The sequence below is a fragment of the Aptenodytes patagonicus genome, chromosome 4 (assembly GCF_965638725.1).
Source record: "Aptenodytes patagonicus chromosome 4, bAptPat1.pri.cur, whole genome shotgun sequence".
NCBI classification, from domain to species: Eukaryota; Metazoa; Chordata; class Aves; order Sphenisciformes; family Spheniscidae; genus Aptenodytes; species Aptenodytes patagonicus.
In genome coordinates, this window is record NC_134952.1 from 32,992,751 (window position 1) to 33,007,142 (window position 14,392).

General features: G+C 36.5%; 1 protein-coding gene across 1 annotated transcript in view; it reads right to left on the reverse strand.

The window, feature by feature from the left end:
• The window catches only part of SGCZ (sarcoglycan zeta), a 523,674-nt gene that overhangs the window by 124,874 nt on the left and 384,408 nt on the right, over window positions 1-14,392 (reverse strand). The window contains exon 3 of the mRNA XM_076337603.1: window positions 4,251-4,352. Within this exon, the coding sequence (XP_076193718.1) occupies window positions 4,251-4,352 (102 nt within the window). The remainder of the gene's footprint in view (window positions 1-4,250; window positions 4,353-14,392) is intronic.

Here is a 14,392-nt window from a genome sequence, read left to right on the forward strand (position 1 = left end):
TGTAATAATTCAGGTTATTGCATTACGTGTTATTTGATTTCATACATCCATTAATGATACACTACAAAGAACATAGTTTGCATTGTTTCTTTGCATCATATCAATGCAAATGATATAAACGTGGAAAATATAACATTGTCTAGATCAAATTACTAGTCTGAAACCAGTAAGTCTAATCAGAAGTACACAACTAGACCAGCCATAGTCAAAATGAAATTCTCCCTAAAATTCAATTCATAGAGTATACGTACCCTTTTTTAAGGGATATAAAGATGTTAATTCAGAACCAAATGAGCCCTTATCTGCTCAGGTTCTGATGTAACTGCATGTCAGAACTTGAACTGATAAGTCATTTGATGAAAACACAGAAGTATCTTTTTTTGTGTAAACATGAGATTTTGGGTAGGAACCCGTGGTTCTACGGACACCACTAACTGAATAGAGTAGAAAGGGAAAGGCAAGAGGAGCAAGGTTAAGGAAACAACACCCTCTGAGCAGCCTTCTCATTTACACAACTCCTACAGACAAAACATGAATGAATGTTCAGTTTACCCCAGACCTGGATTTTTCATTACTACTTTTCCATAGAAAATTGTATACTGGCAGGAGAAAATATCACTAGAAGTTTTGTTTTGTTTTTAAGAATTCATGCATATTTGTTCTCCAACTAACTTAACTCAAATTATTTTAGCATTTACTTTTAATATTCAGGGTTTTAATGAAGCAAACACAAGACAAAAAGCAATTTTTTGACCTATACATCTCTTCTGATAAAGGCAGTTTAAGGTCTGCATTTAACCCTACATAAGTGATCTTATTTGGGGATCCAGGTATGCTGCAGGCAAAAGTGGTGATTTCAGCACCTGTAAGCACATGTGAACTTTACACTAACAAACCTAGCAACCCCTCACATCTAAATCGCGGCAGCAGAGAGCTCAGTGCAGCCTAGCTACTCAACAGACTGCCTGGGACTCTTATCAGAAGTAGTTCACTATCAGAATCAGAGGTGAACCCTGCGTCATCAATGAACGTGTTTTATCAGCTCCAGATCTAGCTAACTAAAAGATAGCTCCAGCATATGCGCAAGAACTCCGCTCGTGCCTCTTAGCCTGCTGCGGTACCCTGCTGCTAATACCACTGGCCTTCCCACCTAACTCTCCTTTGTGCTGAGTAATGGGAAAGCAGTGACACCCTGACCTGCAGGGCTGAGAGCCCTACATGGAGGTCCCCCAGCGGCCATTCTACAAACCATTTCACCAGTGCAAAGGAAATACACCCATTTCACAAAGTTGTTATTGAATATGTTACAAGTCATCTCAAGAGTTAATCAAATGATGTCACTTTAATGACTGTGTTCTTTTAGAGGGGAATGAGTAAGTTTGCTTAAAAATCAAACTCTCCTTTCAGAAAATAAGCAAGCAACATACGCATGTAAAAGAGCGTAAAGACATCAGCTTCAAATGATTTTTCGATTCCATGGCACATTTTAACTCCTGTATGCATCAAACTTAAATCATTACTGCTTTCATGGAAAAGGTGGGGAAAAGCATTCCCCTCTGTATCACCCAAAGTAAACACTAACAGCTGGTGAGCAGGATAGATCTTCAGAATCCACTGTCTGTATTGACTAGGTCCCTACTGACTATAATAAGAGCTCAGAAAACCTGGCTCACTCTTAGCTTTCTACAGCACCAAGGTCAATTCTGTAAGTGACAAAACAGCTAATGTCACATGCAGATGCTACACACCTGGGGAAACACCATGCAGAGACATCACAAATCCCTACCGTAAAGCTTAATACAACTCCAGATGGTTTTCTATCATTCCCTCATGACACTCACATTTGCAAACACCAGAAGTTACTGACACTTTAGCACAACAACTACTGAGCAAAGTTGGCAAAAGACTGGAACGTGCACCTAGTTCACAAGCAGTGCAAGATGAGAACCAAGTCTACATACATACCATTTCTTTAGCTAGGTAACAAATGTTTTAATGTTAATAGATATAAGTAGACCTGCAACACCAAAAATACTTTAGTTGAAATACTTTGTCCAGCTAATGATCAACTCTGTCTCTTTTCTTCTGCTGGTTTGAGGGCACTTACTGACAGGTCTATCTGTTTTTCATGAGCTTCACAGGACTAGTGTGACCTTGTGTTAGGCTACTAGTAGACTTTGCATCCTGTTCCTTTACAGTAGTTATATTTGTGTGCATTTTTTTCTCAGATTGGTTAGCAGCTCTAAGTGAAATTAGGACCCTACCTGAATCTCTCATTACTCTCACTTGAAACAGAAGTTTCTATATTTACTTTAACAGAACCAATGTTCTGCAATATGAAGCCCTGTGCAAGCAAATATCCCAAATCATAACTCTAATGTACAGTAACAGGACATGGAACAATAATAGACACCATCCACCCGCAGAAAGGAACTGGGGAAAATGCAAAAACCACGACTAATGTTCTGCAACCTCTAAGAAAAAGTATGCTCCCTAAAAGGTTATACAGCCTGGAAATTTTACACCAATTTCATAAAGTCTACATATTGGAATACTCATACTGAAGAGGTTCAGGCTTTAGGCATGATTTTAAATGGATTTGTTGTACTAGATATTAAGGTCTAACAGAACCCTTGAGATATTTTTTCTATTTAGATATAGATAAAATACAAAGTACTCTAGTTAATTTGATGAATTCTATAGTTTCAAAATTGTAAAGAAAATATTAGAAGATTATAGAAACTACTTTAGAGTTGCTCACACCTTTCCACGGCAAGGTGATCTAGGAAAAAAATAAACCCACAGCCAAAGTTCTCTTTTGTAGATGTCTTTCCAGTTTTAGAAAGCAGAATCTGGCCTTATTGATTTACTCTTGGTAGCAGTGTTTGGTACTTAAATGGTCATTTATGTACTTACACGTTGACTGTTCCATCGTTTCGCCTCCCCTCAAAATTCTGATCAAAGCTATGATATTTGCATTTATTTGGAAATAATTCATTACCAAATGTTTGATTATAGATTTATCTTAGCTAGATATTAATGTTTTTAGCTACTGTTATAAAAGAAACATTATGAACAAGATTTTGTAACATTGTATGTATGATGAGTTGAAAAGTAAACTAATACCTGTTCAATAAAGTGATCAAAATTCAATATTGTTGGGGAATATACTGTTACCTGAATATTATAGAATTTTTCATTACTTGGGACAATATTGCTACTCTGTTAAACATTGAAAGACCTTAATTTTACAGAAAAAGAGGACAAAGAGACTACCTCATCTCACACATCTATTAACACATGAGTGAACTAATTAAGAGAAATGGGAAACTGTCAGGATCTCATTTATGAATGTACTTGAGACTTTTTTTATATACATAGAAGACAGGTTTCAGACAGAATTTTCCACAAAGGCATTTAGGGTAAACATACTTTTCATTCCTGTCAACTTCTGCAGTATGCATATTAAATTTTTTTGCTGATGATTGACTGAAAACCATTGTAACATTCCTCTCTGATCATAGGTCATCACTAGCATGGTAAAAAGAACTTAATTTTTTTTTTTTTTAAATACTGGAAATCTCTTAATTCATTGATGATGTTAATGTAAACAGCATGACTGAATCAAAATGAATGAGTTAAAATGAGCTATGCTGAATTTCTGAATACATATCTTGATTTTCTTTTTTCCTCTATAACAACCTGCTGTTAAATGATAAAACAGTTACATTTAAGCAACAGTGAAAATGGCTTGCTTTGAAAAATTAAATCCTAGAGACATTATGCAGTTTAGCAAGATTGCCTATACCTAATGGGGGGGGGGGGGGGAGAAATAAAAAAAGAAAGAAAAGAAATCACACTAGCTAATAATACCAGAAAGAACTTAAGCATATACAAAACCATTGTTTATTTCACTGCATTTTGAACATATCACCAATCTTGTTTTTCTGGAGTTCACATTAAATGAAGAGTCAAATATTCCATTCCCCATGTTGAGGTCATTTGAAGTATAAAATATACATGCTTTGAATCTCTTTTCTTTAGGATAAGACATTTCTTTTAAGAAGCAAGCAAGGTTTCAAAAAAAAAAAAAATCACATGAAGGAAGCTTTCACTGTTAAGGTATTCTCAAAGCAAACTTCTACTGATTGCTAATTTAGGAGGTGTAAGAATTAAACTTTGTAGTTTGAGACTGAAGAGATTAATTTATATTAGCTGTAAATTAAGAAAAAAAGATGAAAAACACCTACCTTTCGGGAATGGATTTCTTTCACGTATAGTGGAAGTAGAAATTCAGATATTCCTTCAAGTCGTATTCCTTTTTTAGTGACTCTCAAATTTCCCATTCCATCCTACAACCAATAATATATATATATTCACTTTAGAATATAGCCTTATCCAGAACAAGGTAAAAAGAACACAGTAGCTGGTCTAATATCTAAAAATAATGAGTGCTGTCCCACCATCCCCAGCTCTCATGATGATCTTGGGCAGGAGCTAGATGGGGGGATTTATAGGCAACGCTTCACCTGTGATCGAGGTATCTAACTGTGCAGCCTGATGGTGAACTGCATACATTATTCCTTGGCTGGACCTAATACAAGGGTACAAGTGTAGATTTTAAGTATTCCTTTACTGTAGAGATGAAGTTAGATCTTGAATTACAACTGCTAAGTAAAACAATTATGTAATCATCTCTAAAAATATATATAACATTTGGTAAAGCAATCTATTACTTTTATGTAGTGAAATATTAGAAAAATATTATGTCATTGTTATGTCTCGAATCAACTGTTTTTGCTTTTCCCAGCAATTAAAATACATAGGAAAATATCCTATAGGAAGACAGAAAAAGAGTTTTTTATTGAGTAATTGCTCATCACTACTAAGTGCATGTTGCTGGTGAAAAGAAGAACTTCAAGATGCTGAGGGTTATTTTTGTTTGTTTGTTTTAATTTATCTGAATAAAAATAGGAAAAAGGCCATCATAAAAGTCTGGATGAAACAAGCAAACCAAATGATTCAGTGTTCAATAAAATATAAACATAGAAAAGCAGCATAATAAGGCTTCAGCTGTATTCTTACAGGAAAAACAATGAAACCTGCTTGATCATTTTGCGGGATCATTTTGCACACTGATAGAAATTCAAGACTTTTTATCCCTAGATGCTTGTTACTATATTCCTGACAGAAGATAATTCTTCACTGTACAGCCAGTGGAATTCAACTTGATCCACTTAAGTGCAAAATGAGCAAATTTAACCTAATTGCTGATTAAATGTTTTGAAACTACTGCTGACTCTACTGCAGGAGAACAGAGAGAACTTCCATTTCTGCTCTGTTGGCTGAATTGTGAAACAAGTAACCTCTACTTGCTGGGCTGTTGTAACCAGCTGGATAACAGTGTCCCCAGCTGCTATAGCTGAAGCTGGAAGAGGACACTGAATTAAACAACATTATACTTATCTAAAGACAGTGTAGCCACTATACCACTATAGCTATTCCCTTTCTAAAACAAACAATGATGTCAATATGGCAGATATTTGATTGACACCACTGCATCCACATCTGAAGCAAGACTGTGAAAATGTTACTTTTTTAAGACAACAAAAAGAATTACATTTTATACAATGTAATTCAGCTGGTATCATTTCCCAAACACAACAAGGATATAGTGATAGATAGCTTTCCACACTATGACAGATTTGCAGAGAACATACTGTTGGGAATCATGCCTTCACATGTCAGTTATAGAACCAGAAGCCTAGATGCCTATGACTACAAAACCAGAAATTACCAGAATCAGAAAAATAAATATAACTCCTTTCCAAAGCTGAGAAAATATGGAATAACAAAAGCTACTGCTAAGGCTATCTATAATATAGAGTATACTTGTTAAAGTAATATGGCACCAAGACAAATTCACAGAATCTGTAATAGTCCATATAATGTTTAGCAAAACTTGTAACTGATTACATAAAGCCAAGAACCACCTTTTTTTAACAAAAGTGCTATTTGCATTCAAACTATGTGTCATGGTTTAACCCCAGCCAGCAACTAAGCACCTCACAGCTGCTCACTCACTACCCCCTGCTGGGATGGGGGAGAGAATCAGAAGAGTAAAAGTGAGAAAACTCGTGGGTTGAGATAAGAACAGTTTAATAGGTAAAGCAAAAGCTGCGCATGAAGCAAAGCAAAACAAGGAATTCATTCACTACTTCCCATGGGCAGGCAGGTGTTCAGCCATCTCCAGGAAAGCAGGGCTCCATCACGCGTAACGGTTACTTGGGAGACAAATGCCATCACTCCAAACGTCCCCCACTTCCTTCTTCTTCCCCCAGCTTTATATGCTGAGCATGACGTCATATGGTGTGGAATATCCCTTTGGTCAGTTGGGGTCAGCTGTCCCGGCTGTGTCCCCTCCCAACTTCTCGTGCACCCCCAGCCTGCTCGCTGGTGGGGTGGGGTGAGAAGCAGAAAAGGCCTTGACTCTGTGCAAGCACTGCTCAGCAATAACTAAAACATCCCTGTGTTATCAACACTGTTTTCAGCACAAATCCAAAATATAGCCTCATACTAGCTGTTATGAAGAAAATTAACTCTATCCCAGCCAAAACCAGTACACCATGACAGCTGAATTATCAAATAATGCTTCTTAAAGAAGTGAAGTTATATTTTAAAATATTTTTCTTAAATCAAGATGTGATATGTCTATGCAAATCATTTCAGATATAAAACCTCAGGCATTTGTAGGCTTTCTAACAAACAGTGCAATATGAGACAGTGCCTATTCTAGAAAAGGAAGTAAGACAAAGAAATTAGACTTTGCTTTTGAATGTGCAATCTGCATTAATACCCATTAATTGTAAATTTCAGCAATCTTATTTTTCTATATATGCTATAGTAATAGCATATAAAATCATAATAGGAAAGAATAACCTGAGAAAAGACAACAACCATGCTATATTTTTGGCAGTGAATAAATACTCAACAAGAATTAGGTACCTATTTATTGATTTGGATATAAACACATTTTCTGACTGAAAAGGCAAATTCAATATGTTGTTTTATCTGCTTCTGTGGAATGTTTGTAACTGCCAGGCACAAAATAATATTCACAATAAAACTGAAAAAAAAAAGCAAAAAAATACAAAGTCAAACTTCCAGTAAACTGGAAATGCTGACATTAAGGCTGCCTAGGAAAATTCCATCTGTTCCATCTTGCATGTATGTGTATGATAAAGTCTATAAATATATGTAACATTTACCCTCCTGCATCCCAGCTAATTCCACAAAACGTTGGAACTACTCTTAAATCAGCAGCTACTCGGTATTTTGCCTTTGCCTCACTAATTTCTTTGCTCCGCATTTATGGTAAATAAACTCTATTAAAACACTGCTTTGAAGACAGTACTGTCAGTTTCCCTCTTGGCTTCTGTTCTCATAAGTGTTTATTACTGAAGTTACACAGTTCTTCACAACTATTAATTAATTTTCAAAATACTTTCGGTGGCTTTATGTCAAGTAATACTGTTCTTATGATACTGAAAGGGAACTGAGCACAGAAATTAATTTGTTCACTGATTTTTGGTACTTATATTTTCTCTGATTATTTTCAGCAGTGGGAAGTTAATTTGTATAGCACGTTTAAACTGCCAGAGTCTCAGAAACAAACTAACGATAGAGCCTACTGTGTCCATAACGGCTTCCCCTTTCCTGAGTGACATTTCTAAGCCTTCATTCTTTAGCTCTTCAGCAGTGAGCTACCCACCTACCAGAGTCCAACAGTTTGAATGCAAACAGACTCTGGACAGACAGGAGCACTCTAGTTTCAGTAAAATTATATTATTCAAAATGAGAAGACAGATACTACGTTCTGGAGCGTAAGCCACAAATGGTGTTATAAGATAAAACTGAAACAGGGTGACTGTGACCTTAATTGCTTGATAAATGCAATAATCTTCTAGAAAGTAACTTCCTGAAGTGTGTAATGACTGATATAAAATAAGACTGAATAGTAAAATAAAGAAAATAGTAAGACATGTACTACAATGTGCTTAATGAGGCTCTCCCCATTCAAAGAATCACTGCCCAGTATGTTTTCTTCATCAATAAGTCCCCATCCAGTTTAAAGAGGGGTTGGAATAAGAAGAGTTTCTTGTTTCATCGAGTTAGAACTATACTGTTATAGAGAAAAATGCAAGGGTTTTCAGAAGTAACATAAGTTGGTCAAAAAGTTATTAGGATTGAAAAGATTAATTAGAAGAAGGTCCAGTCTTCTTGGATCATTTAATGTACTTATGACCATGAAGATCAATTTAACTTTGGGGCTCCCCCAGAAAGATGAAAATTAATATTAAAGAGTTTAAAACAGAACCACAGAAGAATTCTCTCTTAAAACATACTTGCATCTTCCTGTAGATATGATTTTGATGTAATATTATTAGTACAATTCATTTTAGGCATTCTTTCTGCTAATCTTCCAAGTAAACTGCCTAAATTATTTTATGCTTTCCAGGCAATGAATATTCAGATTATCATTTTGGTGTGATTTGATTTTATTCAAGTTCAAAAATACACTTGAATGAACTATTCCAGTCCTTTCTTACAATAAGTAAATGCTAAGTTCATGTACGGGGACAGAGTTAGCTTTCTTCATAGCAGCCTCTATGATGCTGTGTTTTGGATTTTTGGCTAAAACACTGCTCATAACACACCAATGCTTTGGCTCTGGCTGAACTGTGCTTGCACAGCATCAAGCCCTTCTCTTTTTTCCCCCTCTCTGCCCCCCAGCAAGTAGAGTGGGGATGGGCAAGGAGTTGGGAGGGGACGCAGCCAAGACAGCTGACCTGAACTGGCCAAAGGGATATTCCATACCTGTAACATTATGCTCAGCAATAAAAAGTGGTGGTAGAGGAAGAAGTGGGGGGGAGAAGGGCGATTGTCTTTCAAGGTGGGCACTGCTCAGAGACTGACTGGGCATCAGTCTGTTTGTGGTAGGTGGTGAGTGATTGTCTTTGCATCACTTTATTTACTTTGTATGATTATTTAATATTTATGATTATTCTCAGATTGTTATTCCATGTATAACTTTTCCTTTTTCCTATATAAGAAGATAAAACAAACAGTGACCCTGCCTCACTTATTTTGTTCTTTTCCCTACCTACGACACTAAGAAAAAACCCTCTCATCTTTACACCCATAAATATGCCTACCTTACAGATATTATTAAAAAATAAAATAATCACTATCAATATTTTATGGCATTCTTAGATTATATTAAATTTCAGTTATGAACACCAGAAATTCAAACAAGCAACTGTTAAAACCTTAAAACAGGAAAACTAAATATTTATTTTATGCTGTTGCTTGTCTTATAACTGCAGCAATCTAGGAATAGTTTTACTGAATTTGAACACTACATTAAAGTCAATGAAATCCCAAAATATACTTATTATAAACCTCTGATAAAAAGAGTATAACTTTGAATCAGAGCATATTAAAAAAAAAGTTCTGGGAGTGAAACAACTAATACTGACATTCAGAAGTTTTTCAAGCTTTGACCTGTATATAAACAGGCAGAGATTAATGTTCTCAGATGGTCCTATAAATGGTGCATAACAAAGTCTGAAGTTAATTCACACTGTCTTTAAACAGAGAGGATGATCTTTTAAAAGATAAAGTTATTTCTTGACGATGTGCTGAAAATTCTACAACAGAGTACCACTTACATAGTAAGTTCTATTTCTGCCAAATAAACTATTAAAGCAGCATATTTATGATAACTACAAATAGCAAAGTATATGATAGAACTGTCAATACTTCTCAACAAAGCCAGGAGGTTGGCTAAACCTACAATCTATCCTAACTAATCCTGTACCACACATATTGCTATATAGTGAAACTTGCTGTGTTGTGCTTTCTTATTTAAATTATTTAAACGCTAAGGCATTCTAAGGAACAAGTAGATAAGGAATTCTATACAAATTGCTGATAAACAGGAAACATGCAAGAACAAGATTAGCAATCTGTATGATAGCCAGCTCTCTGTGCCATACATGACAGGAACTGGGGACCTAGGACAGGATTCACAATACTGGCTTGGAAGATCTTTAAGCTACAGAAAGGGCAGGTTTGAAGCCAAGCTGCGAACTATTTCAATTGGAAATAACATTTCTTCTGGAGAACAGTAACTAAATCTTACAACTCACTCAGCCTAGATGAAATAAAACCTCTTTGTGTGAGACTTGGATCAAATCCATACCTTTAATATTACAAAAGCCTGCAAACCTATGGGTAGTATTGCTACATGAAAGATGTGAAAGTGGAGAACACACCTACAATTCCTACTTAAGATCACAGAATTCAAAATTCCTTGGTCTGGAGAGACGAAGCAGGAGAGTGTGATACTGCAGTTCAGGAATTAAAACTCTCATTAAGCGAGTTGAGAATAGAGTTCTGCTAGATCCTCCAATAATTTGTCATGCATGTCTGAAAGTGGGCAGTTAGAAGGCAGCAAAGGACCCTGCTAATTAAAATGCAAGTTTTTTCCTTAGGATCATATACTTGAACTTACAGCCACAAGCATAGTGAAAAGTAAACTGAAACGTTGGTTAATCTGAATTGACTAAAACATGAATAAATAATATTTTGTAATTCAGTTTTGCATGGTGTTTTTCCTGTTTTCCTTAATAATAAAATCCACTAAATATCTGTTTCAGTACTTTACAGCAAGAACAAAAAAGTAGTTGGTGGCCCAGGAAATCCATTATTATAAATAATATTGAAGTTTTTCAAAAGTTGTGCTGTTAGAGATGATATTCTGTTTGTTTTCTGAGTGTATATTTAAACCCAGATTCTGTCTCCAAAAGCTCACAGTCTGAAGAGGAAAGCACTGCACAAAACATGGTGGGGAAAAAAATAATTTAAAAAAAAAAAAAGTAGTGTTTAAACAAAGTGCCTAAATACAATGTCCTATAAATTAATACGCATTCACTGCCTGTTGCCTTGTAGGCATCATAGTAGAGGCTAAACATGAAAAGGAATCTGTATGATGTGGTTGGAGTGCTATGCAAGAGCACAGGTGAAACATCTGTAAGTGTACAAAGATACTATGCAAAAGGAAAAGAAAATAGGGTAAGATATCAGAAGAAAGGTGGTTGAAGCAATGAAGCAGTGGTGAATTATACTGAAAATGCAAAAAGAATACTGAATTTGATATGATGGTGCAAAAAGCAGATAATGTAGAGGGACAGTGATGGGGACAATTAGGAAGATGAAAGACATTAGCAGCTATGTTGTTGATAAAATGGAAGAGATGCACAAAAGGTTGGGAGTAAGATAACAAGGGAAATTATTTGTATTATGTTCACACACAAAAAAAGCTGGATTTCATACACAGAGCTGGAGCACAATTCCAGCTGGAGGAAAATGATGCTTGGACATGGTTATGGATGCACAATTGAAAGAAAAACTGTAGGCAGCTACAGTCCTGTATAAACAGAAAAAGGGTAGTGGTATCAGCAATGAAAATAGAGTGTGTTTTCCTGAATTACCAGGAAAGATAACTGAATTTCAGTAACCAAAAATAAAGGTAAAATGATAGAAAGATATCCAGGAAAACACATTGGAATGGCAAAAATCTGGATTGATGGAAACATCTGCCTTTATCCATCTGCTGAAAATAATAGCTAACACTGTGCAAATGACAGGCAGGAGTGGATATCAGGGAAAAGCTGGGGAAGATATTACTATAGTATAGTGCAGCAATGTTTAAAGGGATAAAATAACCTGTGGAAATTCAGTACTGACAATGAGATTTTAAGTCAAAAAGCTGTTAAAAAGAAAAAGTCAGTATCCAAATGAAATGGAATTAGAATATCCTGAATATATTCTGTCCTTTAGAATGGTTTTTGAATGCGTGGAGCACGGCCTAGCTTCTTCCGTTATAAAAGTAATCTTGAAATGAAAATAAAAGTTTACATGTGCATATGCATGTAAAATATATACCTATCCAGATCAGATAATAAGATCAAATGCATCTTTCTTGCTTAAAAGTTTGTTTTTATTCCCTGCTCTGGGTAGTTATGTTATTTTTCATTCATACATAGATGTATCCTTTAATGCTTTAATGTCAAGTGAAAAAGGCAGAATTTTATGTGATCTGTTCTCATACACTACTCCAGATTAAGGCAAGTTCCTCCCAGAATTCTTATATTAAGTATTACTGGGTTTGCAGTTTTGTTGTTGGTTTTTTGGTTTTTTTAAACAAGAAATTATAATTTGTATGTTCTTAAAACAAACATAATTAACAAATTAGGAAAAATATTGAACCTAACTACACAATTCTTCTCCTCCCAAATATCCAACATTTCAGGAATTTAAACAATAAAGACAAGATTTTCAGATCCATTGAACACCTGAAATTCCTACAGAAACTACGTGGTGGTAAGGATATGAAAAAAAGAAGTCTAGACTAAATAGTATAGATATGAACAATCTTATAGCTAACATCTCTTAAACTTTTGGACATGAAACTAGTTGTTTTCTTTATTTGGATGCACGGTCTCTGCTTTACCATTTTATTCAATGTTCTGTTTAAATTAAATTTCTGTGATTTGCTTAACGTGTGATCAGACTAATAAAAAATAATTTCTATCCCAATTGTCCTGGTTTTGTCCGGGATAGAGTTAATTTCCTTCCTAGTAGCTGGTACAGTGCTGTGTTTTGGATTTAGGATGAGAACAATGTTAATAACACACCGATGTTTTAGTTGTTGCTAAGTAGGGCTTACACTAGTCAAGGACTTTTCCGCTTCCCATGCTCTACCTGAGAAGGTAGACCCCCCAGACTGAGAAGGCTGGGGGTGCACAAGAAGCTGGGAGGGGGCACAGCCAGGACAGCTGACCCAAACTGGCCAAAAGGATATTCCATACCATGGGACGTCACGCTCAGTACATAAACTGGGGGAAAGCTGGCCGGGGGGGCTGCTGCTTGGGGAGTGGCTGGGCATCGGTCAGCGGGTAGTGAGTAATTGCATTGAGCATCATTTGCTTTGCATATTCTTCTTATTATTATTACTACTATTATTGTTATTAGTATTTTATTTTATTTCAATTATTAAACTGTTTTTATGTCAACCCACGAGTTTTCTCACTTTTACTCTTCCGATTCTCTCCCCCATCCCACTGGGGGGGGAGGAGTGAGCGAGCGGCTGTGTGGTGCTCAGTTGCCGTCTGAGGTTAAACCACGACAGTCCTTTTTGGCACCCAACGTGGGGCATGACAAGTTTGAGATAATAACAGATTAACCAGAGCGCATTAAGGAATTTATATCTGTTAGCAGTTGCGGGTCACAACATTGATTCATCTGTTTTCGATATTAGTTTATCTGACCTGCATCATGCTCTTTTTCTTGCTGTACATGTTAAAGATTAGTGTTGGTTTTTGAAGTTTGCTGTGATTAGTGATGTTTTGCGTGGGAGGTTTGTTATTAAAACACTGCCTTGAGTTTAATCTGGTATTTGAGCTTTGTACTGAAGCCATTACTGTATTTCGGGTACCACTTCGTGGAGAAAATTAGCAATTATAGTTCTTCCTCTGAGAGGTTTTTTTTATGGAGGAAATACAGAAGGGCAGTGTCTCTATCTTCTTCTATGATGTTTCCTCCTTTATTACAGTAACTTTTCAGTATTTTGAACATCCTTGGGTACTTAAGATACTTCTATTGGTATCTCTTAGGAATATTGTTTCGGTTTTGTCTAAGGTTAATAAGCAATTTAAGAATATCATCCACAGATCTGCCCCAAGGCTGGATAGTTACGAGTGGCAGGGTGTGTGGAATAGCATGGGCAAGTACCTAGGATGGTGCACACCCCCAGTGTTTTGGAACCCCTGAACAAGTGCGGAATCCTGAAAATATATGGACAAAGTATGCTGTCACCCTGGCAACTCCAGAGAGATGCAGATCATTGCAACGTGCTGGGGCCTGGCCCATGCCTACCGAGCCCTGTTCAACACCATTCAGTACCCTCAAGGGGAAGAGAAGATCTCTGGATCTGATGATAAAACGACAGGCCCTGCGGCCACTCCAACCCCGGCAACAGGCTGTGCAGCTGAACCAAAGAACCAACCTGTGCCGGTATCAGTCGCCCCTGTACACAAGAAGAAATCTTGGAAGCGAAAGTCAGCTCGTTTAGTAAGGGAGGAAGAAGCTTCTTCTAAAAGGGAGCCGGAGGAAGAAGTGTACGAGGCAGACTACCCTGGAGTAGGGCTATCACGAGAACAGGATGAGGAGAGCCAGCCGCTGCCCAGGGAAGAAGAAGAAGAACTCATAAACGAGGCGGTAACCACCCAATCTCTATCCCTGAGTGAGCTGCGAGATACGCAAAAAG